This window comes from Diadema setosum, chromosome 20 (assembly GCF_964275005.1).
Source record: "Diadema setosum chromosome 20, eeDiaSeto1, whole genome shotgun sequence".
Taxonomy (NCBI): domain Eukaryota; kingdom Metazoa; phylum Echinodermata; class Echinoidea; order Diadematoida; family Diadematidae; genus Diadema; species Diadema setosum.
The window spans coordinates 20031792-20056548 of NC_092704.1; the positions used below are offsets into that span (position 1 = coordinate 20031792).

At 38.5% G+C, this 24757-nt stretch overlaps 1 protein-coding gene across 3 annotated transcripts; it reads right to left on the reverse strand.

Moving 5' to 3' along the window:
* Positions 1–294: 294 nt before the first annotated feature.
* On the reverse strand, positions 295–23969 carry LOC140243356 (aladin-like). 3 transcript variants are annotated; one of them, XM_072323033.1, is made up of 12 exons: positions 23860–23969; positions 20730–20907; positions 19712–19895; positions 17095–17186; positions 15615–15760; positions 13888–14031; positions 11435–11555; positions 7756–7880; positions 6713–6946; positions 5935–6084; positions 4896–4980; positions 295–3222 (listed from the first exon to the last, which is right to left on the reverse strand). In XM_072323033.1, exons 2-12 carry the CDS (start codon positions 20853–20855, stop codon positions 3082–3084), a joined length of 1548 nt encoding a protein of 515 aa, XP_072179134.1. In that variant the 5' UTR covers positions 20856–20907; positions 23860–23969; the 3' UTR covers positions 295–3081. The 3 variants fall into 3 exon arrangements, with proteins under 3 accessions (XP_072179134.1, XP_072179131.1, XP_072179133.1); XM_072323030.1 differs by having other exon boundaries at positions 23826–23927; XM_072323032.1 differs by having other exon boundaries at positions 23830–23903.
* Between the last annotated feature and the right edge of the window lie 788 nt (positions 23970–24757).

Consider the following 24757-nt stretch of genomic DNA (forward strand, 5'->3'; position numbering starts at 1 on the left):
TCCATGTCCAATTTGACTGTTTTAACCCCTTCTATGCCAGGGACGTCAGGCAGTATGTATAAGGCTATGGGTGTTTCTGTGCCTAGAGCATACAAAGGCTTAAACAGAGAGAAATCAACCCGACCCAGCCAAAAGGGAATAATGTTAAATTCATGAAAGCCTTCCTGACTGTTGGGATAGGAAAAAAATGAGTTTATTACCAGGCTACATTAATTCTCCATATAATCCTTGTCCACTGCACTACAATCAGTTGAATACAAACCCAACTCGTCCCCCAAGAAATATATGTAATGTCCTTGTTTGTTTTTGAGTCTCTTTGTTCTGTGCTGTGGCTGTGTCCTACTTCTTACCTTAAGTACAGTCAATCATAGCAAAGTTAGAAACTTTACTATAACCCTCAATGAAAATATATTGTACAATTACATGTATCACAATTTATACTTGGCACATAAGAATACCAACCCCACAAGCAATCAAACAATCACACAGAAAAACACAATAACCAAGAAAACACAATTTTTCACAACAAAATTGCCAAAATTTATATCCTGTACATTTTCAGTTTAAAACTGACTTTGACATGAACATGTTTATAAGGCTCTCATGGCTGGTACATGTACAATGATAGAGCATGGCATGGCTGACATAGAACCCCTGTGAACAATCTACCCGAAGCACTTTATTGCCTTTAGTATAAATAGTGAAATGTAAGACAAGAGGAGGGTACACAGTGCGGCAATGTTCACGCAAACCATCTAAAATTCAGGGCCACTTGCATTATTGGTACGTCATCTTGCATGCCATCTTTCACGTGCATTGTTTCCCCCCTCCTCAGTAACTTGAAGATTACCATGAGCAAAAGGCAATTCTGGACAAGATTTAAGTTAGTCTGAAAGGAAAGTAAGGTTTGATAAGCAGAACAGTGAACATTTGACAAAATTTGATAAAAAATAGGGACTTACTGGAGATAAGAAGTTTTGCTAATTTTTGCCAGGCATTCCTTTGACAGTTGATATGAATATGCAAATGAGTGAGGTGATGATGTCATCCTCTAACAAATTTTTCCATATGATAATTATTTTCCACAAAAAACAAAAACAAAAACAAACAAAAACAACCCCCCCCCTCAAAAAAAAAAAAAAAAAAAAATGGCAAAGTCCAATTTTCTGCAATACAAGTACACATACATGTATAAACTAATAGTGTTATTCCTCTTGGAATATCCTCAAAGTAATGATCACAATTTTTTAAATTTCACAACTTCTGTAAAAGTTTTATCTGATTTTGATCAAATTCTCACTACTGTGCCTAATGAATTTTACTCTTCCTTTTCAGACTGACTTTCAACTATTAATGCAGAATTGCTCTTTAAGATGTCTGAGTGGTTCCTAGAAATGAGTCCTTCTATACTACAGTGTATAATGTAATATATCCATCCTTATAATCCTGCATCCATTCATTACAGAGTCTCATCATGCTTTGTAATATGGAATTGACTTTTCTAAAGTCTACTTCAAACAACTGTCCTCAGGCTTTGTTTCTGTCTTATGTTTGTTGTACTCTTCAACAAGTCAGATTGATTGATAAACTGCACGAAATGCAAATATTAAGCTTCCTGGTTGTGAAATGCTGGCAGTGCACACCAAAGGAAACTTAAAAAATTATTCATCCTGTTTTCCCCAGATACATGTCAATGTCATAATCTTTAGAATACAGTGCACTCCGTAATAACGAACACAATTATAACGAAATTCTGATTACAATGAAGTAAAATTTCAAGCCGCAACATTATCGGCTCCGTGTACTTTTATTGTTTATTTGTTTGGTTATAACAAAATTTCGATGTAATGAAAGAAAACTGCCGGTTCCGAGGACTTCATTATGACGGGAATCCACTGTAGTATGTTTTAGATAATATTGTTCTACCTTTTTCCTGTTTTGAAATTCTGTAGCAAAATAATATATGACAAATAAGTGCATTTGAGTGTAAAATAAAGGAACAAATCATCACCAAACTACTGTCACCAATACTGCCCATCTTCAACTGTTACCTCGCACTAAGACACGCTACGGAGAACGCTCATTCGCAGTTATTGCACCCAAGCTTTGGAACAATCTACCCATTCATATATGACAAGCCCCATCAGTAGAATCATTTCTTAAAACTCATCTTTTCCCACATTGATTTCTTCCATAAGTTAATGTGCTGAGTGTAATTCAATTATTGTATGTGTTTAATTACTGGTACACATTGATTTATGTCATGTTATTCTTACTTGTGTTTTGACCCGTCTGTTTTCCCTCATTTTTCATCTTTCCTTTCATCTTTTCCCTGTGCGCTTAGAAACATTTATTAAGCGCATTACAAATGTAATGTATTATTATTATTAACATGATGAAATTAGACCATAAGAACAAGAGATCCAGTGGTTCAAGCACTCTCTTGAGTTTCACAAATTTGCTTTTTTCACATTTATCTTTACTAACAATCTTTAAGCTTTGACTCAAAGTGGAAAAGTGTTACAGTGCACTCCCGTTATAATGAACAAGGTTGTAACAAAATTCCGGTTACAACGAAGTAAAAATTCAGGCTGCAACAATATCCACTCTATGTATTTTCACTGTTTATTTGTTCGGTAACAGTGAAATTTCAATATAACAAAAGAAAACTGCCTGTTCTGAGGACTTCGCTATAACGGGAGTCCACTTTAATATACTTACTAGGATCTCTACTTTGACATTCATCAAGCACAGCTCTACAATTCAGATACATGATGATGACATTTTGCACCAAAACTAACAGGATGTGGGCTGAGGATCATAACCACTGAAGGACTGGTATCTACCAGCAGGAAAAAACAAGAATGCGGGTTGCTTGTGTGTGATTTGATTGCAAGCCCTGTGCAACTACCCCCATGTTAACTTAAATCTTATGAGGGTATAGGTTTCATGCTGTTGTTTTATGGAAATGAAGAAAGGTGAGCAGCTGTGGGAGACAGGGCACACGGACAAACAGATGGAAAGACAGACAGAATTGTTTTGTTTGTTTGTTTTCCTCTCTCTCCCTCTCTGGGGCCACATTCAGTCCTTGACAGAGAAGAGTTCCTGAGGGAGGGGTGTGGTCTTGCTGCCAAAGGAAGCCGGTATCGCCTGGTTGTCAGCGAGGGCAGCAGACGGGATGAAGAATAGGGGTACAAAGGTCACCTTGCCACTCTGCCAGCACTGTAAAACATGACAGCATGCGGTGGGATAGAGTGTCAGGATTTAAAACAGTCAATAAAAATGCAGCAAAGAAGAGTCTGAGATTGGGTTGTGTTTTTCACAGAACAGTCATATGTGTATTATGCAGCATACAGCATGATGAAGAAAACACAATTATGAAAAAGAAACTGACTTGAGGCAGATACACTGACAATCAGATCATTTTGAAAACAAGAGATTTAACCCTATTCTAACTGGGCTATTTGAGACCAAGTTTTTACGGGGGGGGGGGGGGTCAATTTGACCCCCCCTTCAGATCTCGGCCGCCGATCATGCGATCGCCGCAAAATTTTGCCTGAACATAGAGCCGGATGTCAACTACAAGATTACATGGTCATACAGTAGAAAAATGTTGATTTCATATTTTTTGATAAATTAATTATGCAAATTAACGCATGAAATCATATTTTCACCTATAACTCCATCAAAAAGACTGAAGGATTATTAAATTTTTGTGTCAGAGTTCCTCAAGACACATTAAAACAATTTTCTTGTAAAAAAAATAGCACAATCAAAATCATTTTCTTTTGTTTTTTATTGTTTTGTTAATTTCTTATGTATTTTATTGTTTTTTCGATCTTTTGTTTTCTATTGTTTTTTGCCAAAATTTGTTGGAGGCACTTTTTCAAGCTTATCTACATTAGAATTGATTTATTTCAATGGTTAAAAGTTGAAATAATCTAATTTATATCAATTAAACAAAAAAACACAGTTTGCATTGGATTTGCACACGAAATCATGAATTCGAGCGGTTTTTGGGTTGACATGCATATGCAAAACATTGCATAACTTCAGAACGGTGTACCCAGACGTCGCAAATTTGGTCTCAAAATATGCGGGAGACTTCAATGAAAAAAGTCATGAAACGACGCGGCAAAATCTTTGCGCGTTGCGGAATCGTGGCGCGAAACGTCGAGGGGGGGGTCAATTTGACCCCCCCCCCCAGTTAGAATAGGGTTAAGTATCTCAAAATATCTGTAGCTCTACTGGTTCCTTCTGCAGTACACTGTTTAAAAGTAATTCAGCATAATCACATACTAGTATGTTTGTGCCACTTCATATCTGTCTACCTGATTTAAAAAATATACACATACAGGGGCGGATCCAGGGAGGACCGCAACCGGCGCATGCCCCCCCTTTATTTTTTGTTGAAACAAAAGAAATAAAAAGAAAAAAAATTGGGGGAGGGGTGCGTGCGCCCCCCCCCCCCTTTAATTTAGTAAACACGCCCCCTCTTTACGGAATTCCTGGATCCGCCCCTTCACATATATTGGGAATTGTGCATTTTACCCTCAGTCACATTCTGATGAAAGTTTTCCATCCAAAATTATAGTTGATATGTTTAAGAAATGGTGATTATAGCAACATCCTGTCAAACAATATCAGCAATCAAATGACCAAGTTTACTGGTTTTAGATTTATCATTTGATATTATCAATTACTAACAGGAACATTTATGGCACCATTACGGTAATAACAGTAATAAAAGCAAGAATGCTGCAGGAAACAGTTGCAGTAACTACAGTGATGAAACCAAATATGACATGATCATACTGACATTGATCATCAATATCATGATCATTATGATCAGGCTGGTAAAACCTGGAGCAGAATAAGAGGAATATCAAACTCACAATGGTGAGGAGAGCTCCATGTTGGAATCCTGGCTTGAAGGAGATGAGTTCTGGAATCTCTCCTGGTTCTCCACGGATGAAGCCACTGTACAGTCAAATATGGTCATATGAAAATAATTGACATTGATTGAATCTGAATGCCAATGGGATACTACGTTAATACTATGGTTGCACTAATAATTCAGTACATACTGAAAGTAGGGGGAGACTCAGAAATCCTGTAACCCTACATTAAACGCAAATATGGGAGAGAATTGCATATGACCAGAAATGAATCTTGATATGTGTCTGCTACATTAATTCCATCTTCATTTCTTTTCTCTTTTTCTCAATTTTTGTGCATAGACTTCAAAAACATGTCAGATTCAGAGGGATACTGTTTTCAAACTAACCAAATATCACTGAACAGATGTAGTTTGCTAGCCATCTATGCCCATGGCACTGTGCTATATTTGAAAAGCTAAAATATGAGCTTTTTCCTAATCTTCTACACTTTGGCCAACCATTCACTTGTAAACAATGTAATGAACACGTCTATGTATAATGCCAGTAGCAATTTGGAATGGTGGCTCTGAGAAGGTTAAGTAGCTACTAATCAACTGGAATACTTATGTGTTGAGCACGATAGTTCACATCTGCTGACATTCATTGGGGCTCACCCTTAAAACACATTGCACACATAGGGTGTACACTTTGACTTTATTTCCAACACACAATTGGTAAGTCATGACATACAGATAGTGAAGAGTAAAGACCAGTCAACAAAATCATCACTGTGGAAACCAGATCAACCCTTCATCGCATCTCCACTAACATCTACAGCCAACACAGTAGTTGCAAATGCATTCAGTGCCAGTTTCACTACGACCGAAAAAACATTCCTCATGCCCAAAGTCCATTGCTCGGAACAACTACCTACAGTAGCAACTACTCTTTCTAATTCTTACAGGACTGTTTCCTTACTGGCACAAAACAAAGGAAATGTGTATAACTCAAACATATTCACACTAACAGTGAAACGTCCTCCGTGCATGCCTACCTTGGTATGAGTTGCAATGTTGGAGTGAGTCTGGTGTTGAAGATAGCAATGAGATCCCCGCTATTCTCTGTCTCTCTGTTTGCCTTGAAGAGGACAGCGAGTCTCTCGCCCGTACAGTTCCACACCATGTCTTGAATCAAGCCTCCAATCCTACCCAATATTTAAAATGGAGACATAAAATGATTGATTATTCAGAATTTGACTTTATGCTGCATTTAAGCATCACAAATTCAATCATTCATCTATTTTGAAAGAAGCAAGTCTTTCTGACACGTTCAGTTTCAGAAGAACTGACAAAAGATAGAACATACGAAAGTTTCCTTGTACCCATTTGCATCATGGAAAACAGGCTGAAATAAGTTTCTGGGGCAGAATTCATGATAGGTATTGAAGTATAGGAGGCATGGGGGGGGGGGGATCTACAGATACTTTGTATCATCATCAAAGCCCCTATTCATTACAATAAAGATTATAGAAATATGCTCATCAAAACTTGAAGGGGCATCAATGACCATGTTACACTTCATTTTTTTTTTTTTTTCCATCAAGAACTACATAACTGAATTTGAAGGGTTTTGCGACCTTACCCCAAAAAAATTCTTTATAAAGCACACAGCATGCAGGAGACTCCCCAACAGTCATGAAACAGTCAGAAATAATAAAAAAAAATACAGAGTGCTACAACTACTTACAAACAAAAAAGGAAGAAACAAACAAAAGCAAAAGATTACTGGGAGTACTATGGTGCTCTGATCTCTGATTGTGATATCATAATCACCTGACTTCCTGGTCCCCACACATCATGGTGACCTCAGACGTGTCGGCACACTTGATGGCGTTCTCCGCTCCACCCGTCTTGCCTGCGCTGTGGAGGAAGTTGAGACAGAAGATGGCTGGCTCGCCCTCGGTGCAGAAGAGGAGGAAGCGTCCATTAGGGCTCCAGCAGGCGCTCTGGCATCGTCCCGAGAGCTGCGTCCACTTCTCACATGACCACGACTTTGTCTCCCACACTCTGACCACAGGCAGTATAAAAACAGAGAGAAGTTCTCACAATGAGATTCAGCCTTTGGATTGGTAACTGACAGGAAAATCACACTGCAGTGACCGCAAAGATGTCTTATTACCTCATGTCACTACATCAATACTGCACACATGCTTTAATATTGTGATTTTCAGGATGTATTTGCACATACCTCTTACTGCCAATTAGAATGGCTTGCAGTTCCAGTAAATATTACTAGGCAAAAAGGTGCACATCACTGAAATTACTAATCAACATGTAAGTATAGGGTAAATATTCTGAACTTTTAGACATGAAAATCATCAGGAAATGAAATCTTACGTATTAAGTACAAACTTTTATAAGTTAACGGATAATACCTTTTTTTATGGCTTCTTGTATGGAAAGAACCAAAATCTGTGGGCTGATATGCTGGGCTTTTTAGTTGTCAGATTAGAACAGATATATGTCATTTTTTATAATACAGCTGAACTTTGATTAAAAGTAAAGTAAAACTAATAGGGAAAGGTTCAGAGCATGAAGGCACTTACGACAATAGATACTGTGGTTGACAATGTGATTCAGCACCAGAGCTGCAGTACTCGTATATTTGTTTTTTCAATATGTTCAAGTCTGAAAATAGTTTTCCCTCATGAGCAAATGGTTCTTTCACCTATAAAACTACCTTGTAAGAAAGAGATGAGGCACTGTGGTTGACAAATGCTTCAGAAAGATAGCAGCACCATGAGCATATCTTGTTTCAATGCTAAGGCTCGAAGCCTGAAACTTAGTCTTTACACCAGACCTACTTAGCATTTCACCTAAAAACTTGTGATGGCGACGATGCAAAGAGCTTGGAGCTGTCCGGGGAGTACCTGAGTAGTGCCCCGCCCCCTCCTCCAGCCCTTCTGAGGGGTACACATGACTCCCTTGGCACATCCCAAACCTAGGGAGGGGAAGATCATTGAGAGTATTGTGATAGATGCTATCTCCATGATTCTTGGCTTGCTCTTTCTTTTCATTGTTTTGTTTTGTTTTGTTTTTTGTTTTTTGCTTTTGCTGGGTTTTTTTTTCTAAATTGGCAGACAGAAAATGGAAGTTATATGGTGAATTACAGGTAACCTCATGCTTGCATACCTGTTACCCCTGAAATTCAATAATTAGGAAGAAATGGGAGAAACTCATTTGAAGGATAGGAATTCTCACACATCACCTACAAAAGAAAAATTTACAGGTGTTCATAACAATTGGGAAAACAAAGTATTATAGAGCTTCTCCTTTCCTGAAAACAACAGCAAACAAACACACAAACATAAACCCACTGGAATATTCCTATCAGATAGGAATAGCTGGCAGGTATGTGCTTGGGCTGTGGAATGGGTTAAAGACGAGTTACTGTATACGCTGTTATTTTCGCGTACAGATATTTTCACGAATAACGAGGTCATAGACATTTTCGCGCAATGTTGTTTTTGCGAATCGACGCTGACGCTTAGGCACAAAAAAAAAAAAATGTTGTATTGGCGTAACATGAGATTTTCAAATAAGGTCGGGCGGGCGGATTTTGTTTTTTTTTTATTTATTTTTTTTTTGCTACCTGTATTTTACGTGTAAAACTCATATTTAACAAAACCCCATTCAATAGAGAGGGTCTGTTGCATCCAAAGTTTGTTGTATCACCGATTTAAAAGCAATAAATATTAAAAGAGAATCATATTTTGGACATGGAAAAACACCCTGGCCCCCCATTCGAACCCATAGGAGACCGCATGCGTGTTCCCATTTTCAACGTCTATCTACGGAAGATTTGTCCTTAGAAATTTATGAAGGGGGGGGGGGGTTTAAGGTGTCGTATGCTGAAAGTCCACCATCAGCAATCCCAGAGCTACGTGTCTTCTTCTTGGGAAGAACAGAACTCGCCAATCTCGCTGGTGAAGCCATCAACACGGATAGAGCGTTTTGTACTGGCGCGACCGGCACTTCTTCGCCTCCAACATATTCGTAGTAGCAAACCATGTGACCCGCTACAACAAAAGGATCCTAAAGTCGCTGACGGGCGAGCCAAGCATGGCCCAGAAAATGCTATTTTCGGGCCTTTCCTTTGATCATTTAGCTTCGAATTTTCGGCAGATGATAGAAAATACATTAGACTACACAATTATGTTAAAAACAGAAATCCGAACGTTTTGACAGATTTTGGTGATCTGACTTCAAACTTGATTTTATCGGCTCGCCCGTCAGCGACTTTAGGTTCCTTTTGTTGTAGCGGGTCACATATACCGGTACCCCATATCCAACAGAATGGCACTCTGGTCGGACAGCAGGACATCTTTGAACGGACCTGTTTCCGCCTTCCCCACTTTAACAGCCGTCACGACATACCGGTCAGAATATGAACGAACAAATTCCTGGGCTAAATCACTCAGCGCCACAGACAAATCGATTCTCCAAATAATATCAAATAAAATCTTCGAACTGGACTTGCTGGACATGCCGGTTGCCGACACGCTGTATTGCGCGGCCATTTTCCGACACCAGCTGTTGCTGTTGTTGTTGTTTTTAATAATTTGCAAACCCGTATCGCGCCCTCTCTCAGTAAAAACGATGTATTTCCTTCTTTTTTCTTTTTTTTTGAAAAGTTCAGGGTCGGGGTTTTTTTTAGGGTCGCGCGGGTTACGCCAATACAACAATTTTTTTTTTTGGCCTTACGTTAATGCTCTATTAACACAGTGCATGGAGACCTTTAAATTAAACCCTCGCAAAAAGAACAGCTTATACAGTATATAGGGCAGCACAATCCATTTAATGTACACACCATAAAATAATAGTAACAGAGGAAATAACTTCTCCACCTTGTGACATGACAGCACCACACATACACAATGCATAAATTTAGAGATGACTTATAGATTTCTCAAATTTGAAAAATTGTGACCCGCTACAACAAAATGATCCTAAAGTCGGGCGAGGTCGATTATTTGAAAATTGCACGATGTAATCCCCTAATCTTTCTGCTTTAGATTGATATATAACACATTTTATAAAAATGATCGGCTGCGGAGATATCGATGTTTAAAAGAGAGCATGTCGAGACGTCTGGAAAATCACTGTTTCGAGAAAAGCGGCCTAAAAGTCTTCCTTTCGACGCAATCGCGATCAACAGACACGCAAGTCAGTTTTCACCTCTAGACAATAGAAGGTAAGCCCTAGCAACCCCCGAAGAGTTCATTCAAGCACATCAGCGTCGGCGGTCTCCTCACCAACCAATCAGTGACCAGGATGTGAGAAGCAGCTGAGCATAGCGCACCCTGCCCGCACGCACCAGTCGACTGGGCAGTGTGCGAGCTTCACGCTTCGGTTAGCAGCAAGCAGCAAACTGACCAATGAGATCACTCTGGTCGTTGTTAGGGGCGGAACCTATCTGTGGCGCTCAATCCAAATTTTCGAACCAGTTTCTGCTTCGTTGAAACGCCAAAGAACATGGCTCAGAAAAACGCTATTTTTTGGTCTTTCCTTTGATCATTTTGCTTCAAAATTTCGACAGATGATAGAAGACATGTTAGACTCCAATAATATATCAAAATCAGAAAATCGTAAGTTTTGACCAATTTTAATGCTCTGACTTCAAACTCGATTTTCACGGCTTCGACCGTGCGCGACTTTAGGACCTTTTTGTTGTAGCGGGTCACAATTACACATTTTTACCTCTGCCAAGGGAGGAGGTTGTGTTTTCATTACCATTGGTTTGTTTGTTTGTTTGTTTGTCCATGTGCAAAATAACTCAAAAAAGTTGTGGACGGATTGGAATGAAACTTGCAGAAAAGGTTGAGGATGACGCAAGGAACGAACGATTAAATTTTGGTAGTGATCCGGAAATTTTTATGGATTTTATGACGGATTTTCTACATTTTGGCAGGTAGGGTCAATGGACTCGGGAATTCAAGCTGCGCATTTTTTGAGATTTTCATACGCACACTAAAGTGCGTGCTCTAGTTTCTGCCAGGACGAGGCGTGCCGCACAGCTGAGGGTTTATGACGTAGCAAAGGCTTCTATATTGGGAAATCGGGCAAATTTTCAGTGGATAGAAATCCCTGATCTCCATGGAAGAGCAAGATCATCGGTGGACAGTACCTGCTTGGCGGAAGTCTGCGCTCTAAGAGTGCTTTTCTAGCTTGTTTGTTTGTTTTTTTTGCATTTGGCTAATATCATATGCTCACTCTAAAAATTAGCCACTCAAACAGATACTCAATGAGAATATCGAAAATGCGGACTACTCAAGATGTAAATATGAAACAACTGAGCAAACAAAATCCACAAACAAAATATCCTTTTCATGTTGCATTAGATTCATAAAATCTTTTCCAGCAAAATCTCAAAACAAGGCAGACCTTTAAGTGCTTTACTGAAATTTTGATATTCTTATCTGATATTAACATTTAAGAACAGCGCATTCAATACAGCTATTCTGTGGTTGACACCCTACACACATCACACCATACCAGTATTGCCGTGTCTCTGGGTGAAGCGGAAACAAGAAGGCGCCCTCTAGGGTCCCAGCTGAGACATGTAACTGGTGCATGGCTTGCGTAGGACAGGACTTGGGCTGCACTGGCCGTTGGTCTGACAAAGGAAATGAGACACAGAGATGGTTCTGTCTAAGACATTGTGGATGCCAACATTATTTCATGCTACAGATGGTTTAATCAAAGTTTCAAGATTATAACACAATATTTTCAGCCAGACAATGAATAAATTGGCTGATTTGATGGAGCAATGACTGTAGGGATTTTGCAAGAACAATCTCTTTACCCAAGACTCTCTGTAATTGTCACAAACTTTAAAATTTAGTGACAGGTGTACTACAGAATTGAAGTGGCACATTAAAGATAATATTAAGTTTTGGTACCTCAAAAGTTCCCCTGAATTTCCTTGTCTTAGTTTGTGTTTCAGGTTAAAGTACCTTTCATATAACTAACACTGTGAGACTTACTCGCCCCAAAGTGCTCTCATGTCTTAGTAATCATGCAATAATGGTTTCATACCAGAGCCGTTAGTCTGACTCGCCGCGGTACCGCGAGGTAGTACTGTACACGTATTGTACGAAACCATCATTGCATGATATCTGCAACCAGCAGCCCCCAACGCATAGCTAACTGCGACCAGCAGCCCCATACGCATAGCTAAACGGGGCTTCGCATTGTAGCATTCAGGATCACGACAGACTAAAGTATCACGGGTAAATATCAACTTAAAATCCAAAAATTTCTTCAATTTGAAGACTTACCAGTAAAGTTGAAGTATTGAAAACAGGCTTCGGGCAACGTTTGGTTCTGCCAATAGCCCCTTTCTGTTCGAATTGATGACTGAATGTGACTCGGTCGAGAGGACCTTGGGAGAGCTACACTGAATACTACGGCCAGCGCATGCCCACACATCACATGCGCACAAATTTCAAATCCATGAACGGATAAGATGTCCGTGTGCGCATTGACATTTCGCGTGATTTATTCCGCAACGCGTGATGCTCTCTGCGCGACATTTTATGACTTTTTTCTTTCAAGTATCGCGCAACTTTTGAGACCAAATTTGTCACTCCAGGGCATACTGTTTTGAAGCCACACCCCTTTGAAAAAAAATTTTCGACCCAAAAATTGCTTAAAAACATTATTTTGTGTGCAAATCCAATGTAAATTGTGTTTCTGCAATTAATTCATATAAAAATAAATATTTTTACTTTCAATGGCTGATAATGATGTATTTTAGCCTGATTATGCTTAAAAAGTTTCTGCGACAAATTTTGACGGGAAAAAAAAAAAACAAAAAGTAAAAAAACAACGAAATACATAAGAAATAATGATGAAGGCAAATTTTTGCTTCAATATTATTGTTGAGGCTATTGAAAAGAATATGTTCACTAAAAATCTGAAGTCTTGGAGCTTTATTTTTTCATTTATAGGCTTAAAAAATTATTTTTGCTTAAATTAGCATAAATTAATATAAAATACACAAATTAAAATTTCAAAAATCTAACTATACAGTCTTGTAGATTACATTGTCATTTACCTTAGTACAAATTTTCGCGAGGATCGCGCAATCCACGACCAAGATCTGAAGGGGGGGGGGGGGGCAAAAAGGCCATCCCCCCTCCCGTGGTTTCAAGTCCCTCAAAAAAACCCGATGGGATTAGGGTTATCATTTGGCCAAAGTGAATGAACTGCAACCCAAGAACAGAAATCTAAACATGAATATATATCTTTTACAGGTTCGTATATCATCAACTTTTGGCATGTTGCTGAATTTGTTGTGTGCATTGTTAGGATGTTGTGCAAAAGTTTTGTATGTTTCCGCAACACGTTAAACCTCTTGTAGACTATCCTGTACTTGAACAGAGCATTCAAGACTGATTAACAGTAATACTACAGATTTTCTAGACTTTTGAATGTCTGCTTTTGTACGTTGTAGTGATTTGAAAAAGAGCTGATACATGAATATATTGATGAACTAAAGTTCTTGTATCTTCTGCAGCTTTGTAAATACTACAAAGCATCCCAACTAATTTGCCCTTTTGGATTCTATGGAATAGCTACAGTCATCAAATGATAACAGCAGTCAATTTGTTTCAGAAGGGTGTAAAAGATTACAGGGTCTGTGACTGGCAAAATAGAGATCACTGGAATGCCCTGAAATCTATCTTCACATACACTGTGACATATGATGTACAATGTAAGGGCACTGTGGCATAATGGATAGGACTCTTGATTTTTACTCAGAGGTGTGAATTCAAACCCATCAAGTGCCTATGTCTTTGGACAAGATATTTTTACCCATATGTTCCTCTCAACCCAGTTGTATACTTGGGTACCTGGCAATGTTAAAGTAATGATAATGACAGGGTCCTCTGATGGAGCAGAATAAACAATGAAGACAGAGACCATGTTATTATCATTATCACCTTGTTGACAGTGAGTTGGGGTCAATGTGCCATATGAGAATGCAGCTATGGCAACCAACAGCCAATACCGTGGCAGAGAGAGGCTTCCATGCTAGGCAGGACACGCCCCTCTGGTGTCTGTGTTTCAGAGTGGGTACAATGTCACTGTCAAAGAGAAAAGATATAGAAAGAGTAGATGATTGCACTGCAGCTAATGCATCTCATGAATAATACATGATGACATTAAGTCAAAGGTCAAACACTGATGAGATCTTTACAAAAACAACAACAACACTACAATTTCTACCAAATATTCAACATGGAAACACACATATATTGAAAGATTGAGGCACCATGCACTGTGGCAGAGCTGCTGATAAGACTAAACATGTTTGGCTGTCTGCCGGTAAAAGTAGGACACATTAGACTGCAATCTAGAAAGGCAACATGGGAAACAATCTGACAAATGATCACATGAAAATCTGCTTACAACTAAATTACTGGGGTTCAGTATAAGGTCTCAAAGAGAAAACCAAAACCCTCACTCAGGCTTGGAGTTACAAAAAAGGAAAGACAGAGGAAATACCTGACCAAGCAGTGACACTGATGTTGGGGATATAGCAACTGATCCCCCGAGATGTCTCCTGTAAGGAATGTATACCCATGTCCTTCATTGCCAAATACATTTTTTTTTATTTTTTATTTTTTTTCAGGCTGGCTTTTTTTGGCCGTTCTGTGGCCCGGGGTTGAATCTCATGTATTTCCTTGGTTTTCGGCCTTTTGTTTTTGTCATTTTTTTTTTTTTTTACAAAGTTTATCATATAACCTACATGGGATTGTATTTCAAGCATAATTATGCTAAAATTGATTGATTTCAGCCAATGAAAGTGAAAACAATCATATCTTTTTGAGTAAGGTGAGAAACTCCATTCGCATAGATTTCAGTTCTACAAACATGTATAAAAGGTCAGGCAGCGTCATAATGGTATGCCTGATTTTTGCGAAAATGGTGTCATAAGATGTGTGAGACTTGAAAGTAAAAAGTCAGCAAACAGCGCGGTCAAAAAATTTCGAGCGGAGGAATGGTCGTGGGAAATGTCGAGGGGGTTGATTTCATCCCCCCCCCCCCCCACAGCCGTTTTAGGGTTTAGCAACTGCACCCTCTCCTGTAGAAATATATCATTTTCAGCGCTAATCTGTTAACATCATATCACAATCTCAGGCTTTTGTTCTGCTTCTCCTTCTCATCCTCTTCCTTCTTCTTCTTCCTTTTCTTTGTCTGTATAATTGTCATCTTTACTTGACATGCAAATCATCATCTCCTCCATCTGCCTTTCCCTGTTTATAACTATGATGATGATAATGCTGAAAACTACTAACTGTCATCATAAGTACAGGTACAGTTGACTCCTGTTATAATGGAATCCTCGGGACCAGCAGTTTCCTTTCGTTATATTGAAATTTTGTTATAACCAAACAAATAAGCAATTTTAAAAAAAAGTACAGTGGATAACGTTGGAGCCTGAATTTTTACTTTGTTGTGACCGGAATTTCATTTTAATTGTGTCCGTTATGAAGGGAGTGCATGGCAACAGAAAAGGTAGAAGTAGCAGAAGCAATGGTTATTGTAGCAGTTAGCACCATGACTATTAGTATCACTACTTTCAACATACTCATCATCATCTTCGTTATTGCCATTACCAGCTAATCAGTGTCTGTATAAAAAAGATGAACTTTCCATCACCAACCTGCCAGAGGTGAATATCTTGATGGTGTTGTCTCTCCAAGCCACGGCACACTTGTTTGTGTGCTGGTGCCAGGCAAACGCTCTGATCTCACTCTCCCTCCAGTCCCGCCCCCGGCTGAACTCTTGGATCATATCGTCTGGAGACAGCTGATCAAATGAACAAAGGTTGGCATGGCAACACAACATGTTTATTTCAGAGCTACTGTGCCATTACTACTATCTGTTTGCTTTTTGCATGTTTTGTGTCCAACAGAGCATGAAAAGCATGACCAATGAAATAATAATAATAAAAAAAGAAAGTAGGACATCTGTTTTAGCTAAGGATCTCTAGTCACTATTGTCCCATATGTACCTACAATGTACAAGTATCCCTCTCAAGACCAGTATCAATATGACATTAACCCCCCCCCCCCAGGACAAGCAGATTTTCCTTTAACATGCACCATCCACTGACACCTCTCCAAGCATACTCTGGACTAGTCTTTAACAGGTTAACATTGTGTACAAATTGTCACAAATGGAAACAATACATTAAGACTTATATTGAATGCTAGAAATATGCTTAGTACATTATACTTGCAAGCAAGTACCTTAACAACTCCATAACAGAGAAAGTGTGAGGGAGGCCATAGCACAGCATAGGCCTCATGCTTTTTAAGGGATCATAATAATGTTTCTAAAGCACACACACACAGAAAAAAAAACAACAACAAAAAACTAACAAAAGTGAAAGTAGAATACTATCTCAGGCAAATAAACTAGGATCTGTATAAAGGCTCGGTCACACAGCCCAAAAGTCGCGTAAACGCGTGAATCACGCATGAAATTTGATCGTGCATGCTTGTCCATTGAGAATTTGACCGAGTTTTCGCTGATTTACAAGATTGAAATCACCAATGAATTGTGCAAGAACTATGGAAAGATCACACAGAAATCACTTACAAACCATGCACTTTCAGTGCACAGGCACGCAAAGGCCCCAAACAGGGTGAATACATCATTGTGCGCGACTAAAGGTCCAGGGAAAGCCATGCATAATCTGCGCATTATCACTAATGAACTGATGATTTGCTTTTTTCAGTGATTTTCAGTGATACATCTAGGTGTTACAAGCACAAAACATGCATCATATGTCTGCTAATCGTCAGTGGAAAGTCATCGATGAATGCCATAGCGGCAACATTTTCGTGAATGATCACTGATATTCCACGCATATTTCGTGCATTGTCCGCGAAAGAACTACGCAAAAATTACGTAACACAGCGCAATACTGTGCAAATTCTTACGCGAAGCCGAGTTAAGCTGAGAGTACAGGGCCGATCCAGCAAACATCGGCAGACAACTACGAAGGTTCCATGTCAGACAAACTGATGAAATGCGCAAATCGTGCATGTATCGCGTAAGGCTCGAATTTCAAGCGTTTGCGCAACTTTTGGGCTGTGTGACCTGGCCTTAAAGAAAGTAGCTCACAACAATCTTACCATGAGATGAGGATACAGGGAGCCTCTGAATGAATTGACCCAGGTTACAGTCGACAGACATCCACAGGCCAGCATTGTGACAGGCCAGGGGGCTGGGAGTGGGCAGTCACACAGGAAAGATGACAGGAAACAATATTTCAATACAGACAGGCCCAAGTTCACATGATCACAGAAGCACCATGGATTCTGTGCAAAATGTGTGCTTGCGATGGCAATACTACCGTACTGTATGGAATCTAAATAACAAAAGGTAATAGTTTGAACCAGTCCTAAAACCTTGTATCTGTTTCATGAGCTTGGGCTACAATAATTGCAGTTACGTAATTGGCCAAGACCACGAATGCTCAAACTTGATTGGTTGCCACTGGCTACCATAGTAACTGTAATATTATTGAAATGTTTAATGATGGTAAATCTTTGCATGCAAACAGGAGCCTGGGTTGAAGTCTATGCCTACTGCTGTCATACTAGTAGTCATCATTACCTCAAACAAATGTAAAGCCAAAATTTTGCTTCCAGATGGTAAACAAAACAATGGCATTACTATGTACACTGTAGCAACTAACAAGTCAGAAAAACAGTCAAAAGTAATGCAAGAAACAACTAAACATGTCTCCTGCTTACATACACTGTCAGCTTTACAAACTTTGTTAAAGGGACTGTACAGTACTGGTTGAGGTGGGGATTCAGATTTGTAACATGTTCCTAAGTGAGATAATGAGAAACATCTTATGAAATATGAAAGAGCATGTAATTTTAAGAAGGATTAAACCTTTATTTGATGAAAATTGGTTTTCAAATGGCTGAGATATCCAAAAAGTGATAATAATAAAAGGCGACAGGCCACGCCTTTTATTAGGATCTCTTTGCTTCACCTTGTTTTTGGATATCTCAGCCATTTCAAAACCGATTTTCATCAAATAAACTTTTGTTACCCCGAGAATTGCATGCTCTTTGACATCTCAGAGTGATTTCTGAATATCTCGTAAAACGTTAAAAGCTAAATCCTCACCTCAACCAGAACTGTACCCACCCTTTAAACAGTCACTGCATACAAATTGAAATATTATTCATAGTTACAAACTACAGTGATGTCAACAATTATGTTAGAAAAAATGAAAACCAAAATCAAATATTCACTACCATTTCATATGTGGCGGTCCATGAATTCTACAGAACTAGATTAAAGTCAAGTTCAATGTAGATGAAAAAATTACCTTTAAGTTCAAAATAAAGTTTTGAAATTTAGAATTTCACGGCTAAAAAAAAAAAAAAAATATATATCTGTACACGCTCCTTTGATTTCTCTTTGTGATTATGTGGACTATTCTCATAAAAGGAGGGGAAAGGGAGACTACATAAAATAAGGTATGAAGCATCAGGCAAAGGTAACTTAGGAATATATGGGTGCACTAAGACCCAATATCAAATAGACATGAATTTAAAAATAGTAGACAAAAACAACAGCAGCAATAAATAAGATCTTAATTGAAAATTCCTTGAAAAAAGAAAAAAAAAAGAAACTAGATATATCGCTACGGCGACTGATATGCCACCGCCATAATGCATGGTTCTCCTAGCAGGTCTATAGTACAATGTCTTGACAATGTGTGATGACAGTTTCAAACAATTGGCAAATATTAAAATGACAGGTTTGACACAAATGTGCTGAATGTTCATTTTCCTAGAACTAGGTTCAATTGGATGAATGATTAAAATGTCAGAGTGCAGGTATTTGGGGAACTGATGATTTTTACTTGACTTTTGACCCTTTTATAAGTTTATGCATTGAGTAATTTTTCAAGGTATTGAGAAAAAGTATAATTTCAGTATCAAATGGGAAAATAGCATTATCTAAACCTGGCCTTTGACCTTTGACCTCACAGTTCCAAAGACAATCACTGTTAGGTTGAACATGCATAAATATGTAAGTTTCATGATGATACCTTGAGTTACTTTTGAGATATGGAGGAAAAAGTGCAATTCAGCACTTTCACTTGACCTTTGACCTTTTGGCAAGAAACCTCCCACAGAATATATATTGGATAATACATGTATACATCAAGTTAAAAAAAAAAAAAAACCTTCATTCATTGCATAAATATAAGGAAAGTAGTGATATTTTGAGAAGTTGACCTTGACCTTTGACCCCCCTGACCTTTGACACATGACCCCCAACTTCTCTAGATAATCACTGCCCATCGGTACAAGCATATACAAAGTTCCATGAAGATACCTTGAACCATTTGCGAGATATGGAGAAAAACATGAAATTTCAATTTTTTTTAAACAAAATAACCTGTGACCTTTGACCCTGTGACCCTGAAATCCACACAAAGTATTATCCCCCAAGGATATACCCTCATACCAAGTTTGATGTAAAACCACCACACGGTTCTTGAGATATCGACAAAAACAAAACGGGACAGACGGACGTACGTACGGACGGACGGACGGACGGACGACCCGAAAACATAATGCCTCCGGCCACTTCGTTGCGGAGGCATAAAAAAAGCTTTTTAATCCTGGCATCACATCACTCGTAGATCACAGCACAAATCAATGTAATAATGTTCTGCTTTTTTTTCTCCTACATTCATTGTGCATCACCCTGTACCTGTCTCATTTTTGGAGACTTCATCCAACATTTCTGAGAGACCATGGACACGGCAGGTATACCAGGCCTGTTTCCACAGTGACACATCTGTCACATGGGGCAGGAATGCTGTTTGGGCGGCTTCATCTGTTGCTAAGGAACACAGGCTCTCTGTTGAAGCGCTAATAATAGGATACTCTAATCCCTATTTACAAAAGACACAATTCAAGACAGAAGGTAATTACTGCACTCAATTAAATATCTACATCACTTCTCGTATTGCTGACACAAATGTAAACATGCACTTTGGAAGACATTTGGGTACACTTTGCGAGTAGCCAAAAAAAAAAAAAAAAAACATAAGAAGAGGAAACATTTCAAAAGAAATGTTTCATTGCGTGACTTTAGCAATTTGAGTTATGGAGAGAACGTTAAGTACACTATTTGTGGACTTGACGACTATCAACTGTGTGTGAAACCCAGGGGATAAAATAGACACAAGCAGTAATAATCCATGTCTTACATAGATATCATGATTCAGTACTTGTCACAAAATTTTGTACAAACATGGAATCTTTTGATATAAATAAACACAAGTCATGTGCAACTCTACATTGAATATTGGGTAACCTACTAAGTCATGAGTATCAGTGACAAACAGTGAATGAAACAGAAATAACTGGCTTTTTTTTTTCATATCCTTCATGAAACTGCAATTCAAAATCAATATTCAGACCAAAGTACATGATTTTCATGTATAAAACAAAATCTGATTACTTTACTGTCTCTTTGTGTGCATGTGTACATAATATCTTCTAAACGAGTACCAATTCTTTGCAATCACTTTTAAATTTGTGTTATTTAGTTAACGTGTATTTATTCATAAAAGTATTCATGTAACAACATAATCTTTCCTCATTTCCTTACTCATCTACTGATTTATTCATCTACAGCATGTACCCATTGACTGTTTATCTACTTCAAGTATATTCCCTCTTTTTGCTGTGGGGAGGGGGAAGGATATGCATCCAACACTTACTGTTACTCTGGGGGTGTAATTGACAGGGGCACTTCTGGCACTGATGGTCACCAAGTCACCGTTCTCCTCACACACTGTGATGTAACCCTCAGGGGGTGGAGACGGACCTTCAGTTAGCGAGCACATAACTGCTACTCAGGTCTGTAGGTGATTTCACAGTTCAGTGTACTCAAAGAATCTGTTAGTGTAAAAAAAAAAAAAAATGTTAATGTGATACTCAGCGATTCTGCTAACTGTCGTTTTCCAAACAAAAACTTCTGACTCAGTGAGACTGAGATTACATACTGTGCACTGCTCGAGAGTAGAGAAGCAAATAAGGTTCAAACATCTTACACTAAAAATATCTGGTGCCATTTCTGTTCTAAGAGGTTGAAAAACATTTTGTTTACATTCAAGACACAATTATTGCATTAGTGAAAAGAATTAACATTTTCATGTCTTGTCTACACCAGTCTTGTTTTCACATTACATCAAGCATACATGTAACATTAAAGGGGATGGCTAGTAACTGATCAGTGGGAACCAGTGGGAATGTTGGGGGATGATTGTTCCATTTCTTGTGGGATTCATTAAAGAGTACATTATATATATCTAATGTTGTGTGAAAAGTATTTGCTTCAGAATGGTCTCATATTTAAGTAATACAACAAGTATGCAGTTTAATGCCCCGTCACTGTACAGGCATGCTAACCTGAAAACATTAAACTGCACATTTCTTGAATATGAGACCATTCTGAAGCAAATAATTTTCACAGAACAATAACAATAATGTACTCTGTAAATGAATCCCACAAGGATTGGAACAATCATCTCCCAGCATTCCCACTGATTCCCACTGATCAGTTACTAGCCATCCCCTTTAACATTGAGACACAAATCGAAAGGAAGGTCATGAAAATTTTGCAATAACTAATTGTATCAAATCACTTGAGGTTCAAGCGAACAGCTCTGTCAGAAAGTAATGGAAATGGAAGTATTGGAAATGTTTTTTGTACTATGATTAAGTTTCTTATCACAGGCTTTGGGAAGGGAAGCCAGCAAAGCAGAATTACATATGTGTAATGCAATGCTTGTGAAGAGAAGGCTGGCCTGGCATGCTTTGCAGCAAAACATGCACATTGAAGCACATTTGGGAGATGGGGCAAACATGTAAAAGCCCCACTATCCCTATTTTGGAATTTTTCAGGGGTTTAAAACTAATCCTACTCAGAACCCTATTTAAGGATTATTTGGGAAAGATTTGAAAATTACCCCTAAATAAAAACATTTTGGAGAAAAATACTAAAAGACCCTATTTCAAAAAAAAAAAAAAAGGAATTTCTTCCCAACTTGAGCCCCTAAAATATACCCCATTCCTGAAAATTCGAATGCAAATATGGTACAAATTACAACCCGAATTGGGGGGGGGGGGGGGGAATCTTCTGTATGGTGAATGAATGAATGAACATGAAAGATGCTTGCTTCAATAATTCTGTTGTTACTGAACTTGTTAACCTTCAGTAAGTTGGACAGAATATATGACTTGGAGAGTGCTTCTGAAATATTGAGAGAGATACGCTAGAGCACTGGATGATAGGAGGGAGTCATGAAATAATAATAGTAAAAAAAAAAAAAAAGCTTTCTCTTCTTCTCTAGATTAATCTCCCTTCTTCATTCCTGTATATGGAGGTCATTAAATCAGACACAATAAAAGACAGTGTCTTAAGAGAAAAAAAGTGAAAGTTTAGTCTTTCTGTAAGACTGTATCAGGACATGTTGAACAAAAAATGCACGAACTTAGAGGAGAAAAACAACCCACATCGGACAGTGCACTAGTGATATAACAAAATTCTAGTTAAAACAATGTAAAAATTGAGGGACCAGAATCATCATTTATATATATATATATATATATATATATATATATATATATATATATATATATATATATATATTTTTTTTTTTTTTATATTCTACTGTTCAGTAATAACAAAATTTTGACATCTGATAACAAAAGAAGACCTCCAGTCCTATTAACTTCCTTTAATATGATGGGAGTGCACTGTAGATTGCTGTGGAGAAAAGCATGTAACCAATGACTGCGGGATGAGACGGTAAGCAGTAGGGACATGACAGTGGTCAGGCCGCCCAAAAGTCAACACCAGAGTAAAACCATTTTAGATTTCAGTCGACTGTGAGTACGACTCGACATATGTGGCGACGTCATATTTGTCGTGCTAATGCTGCGAACGCTGCTCATCCTCAATCTGGGAGGACGTGAAATCCTTTGATGAAGACAGGTTTTCCATTCTTTAGCGCTGGACGTGCCAGAAAATCTCAAGCATGTGCAATATCATGAAATGACGTCATCACGTTGCAGTCCATGTCCTGGATGAGAAATCTGAAAGTCCCCATTAACAGGAGTATTAACAGTTACACATTGAGAACGAGTCCCAAGTATTCTTGGGTACCGGTAGGTGTTTATGGGAAATGTGTGTTGTAGCAAAATCAGCCTGTCCTCAACAGGTAAAATGACTGGCGGACTCTGAAACACACTAGCGCCAGTTAGAGTCTAGGCCTAGCTAACATTTAGAGAACCCCAGGATTTAAATTATCTCTTGCAGATCAGATAATGCAGATTACATTACAAACACCACTGTAGTAGTAGTGTACCAGCAGCTAAGTGTGTAGCCCCTATTATGTAGGCTCTATGTCACCTAGCCTGACCAGACCGCGGCTGCGTGTAGTTATAATATATGTCACCATGTGTTTTACAGTAAATTTTCAGAGTCTAATAGTAAAAGGGGCACACAAAATTTTAAAACTCCTTATTGCAAGAACAGTTTTCTCACTTTCAAAATTATACACTACAAACGTACATGTAGACCATCTACTCTAGTGTAACTTCCGGTTTGAGTAAAGATTTGCACTTTTTTTTTTAAATTTATTGACTTTTTGTTCCTTCATCATTTGCAATATATGGGACTATTGCAATCCATAAATAGACGCTTACACATTGGCCTAACGTAAGACCCTTAAATCATTCTACTTCACATCTTCAGTGAACTTTGAGGCTGCAAATGCTCATTATGGCAATTCGCGTTTTGCAATGAATACCTACGAATTTCTGCTACTTTGGTGATGTTCTTACTTGTCCCCTTCTTCGGTCACGGGGAAGCGAGTCGATCCTTTACGTTACACCGATACACAAGAAGCGCACGACCGCGACGACGGATGTAAAAATACTGTTCACCACCAGCACGTACGTAGACGAACTGCGTCACGCGGCGCCACAAACGATCATCTGGATCATTGTATACGTTCATGTATCATATCAAATTGCCCGCGCATATTTTTAGGTGAGGGCGACGTCGTGTGTCTTCAAAAATTTGCTCTCGACGAGTGCGAAGTGTTTGGAATCAGCTTGGTTCGAGGGCAAAACCCCAGACCCTTCCCGGCCCCTGACCCTAACCCTAATCCTGATCCTGAACCTAATCCTGAACCTAATCCTAATCCCTAACCCAATGCCCAACCCTAGACCTAATACGAGAGATAAGTGAGATGCTTAGTTCTTCGTTTACTCGACTTTTGCTTCATATTGCACCTGTCTCTCTATTTTATTTCATCTGTACACATCATGTCCTGTACCATAAACCTTTTCTACGGTTCATTTTATACGTCATTATAGGGTATCTTTACATGAACCACAACTTTTGGACCCATAGTGATGATGATGATGATAATGATGGTGATGATAATGATAATGATAATGATGATGATGATGATGATGATGAAGATTATAATAATGATAATAATAATAATGATAATAGTAATAATAACAATAATAATAATAACTATAAAAAACGACATTAATGATAATGGCTACTTACTTGTAGCCTTTGACACGTAATTTTTTAATCTATTTTTATTTAAAGGAAACCAAAACCCAAAGAGAAATGTGGATTGAGTGAAAGCAGCAACATTAGTAGAACACATCAATGAAAGTTTGAGGAAAGTCGGACAATCGATGCAAAAGTTATGAATTTTTA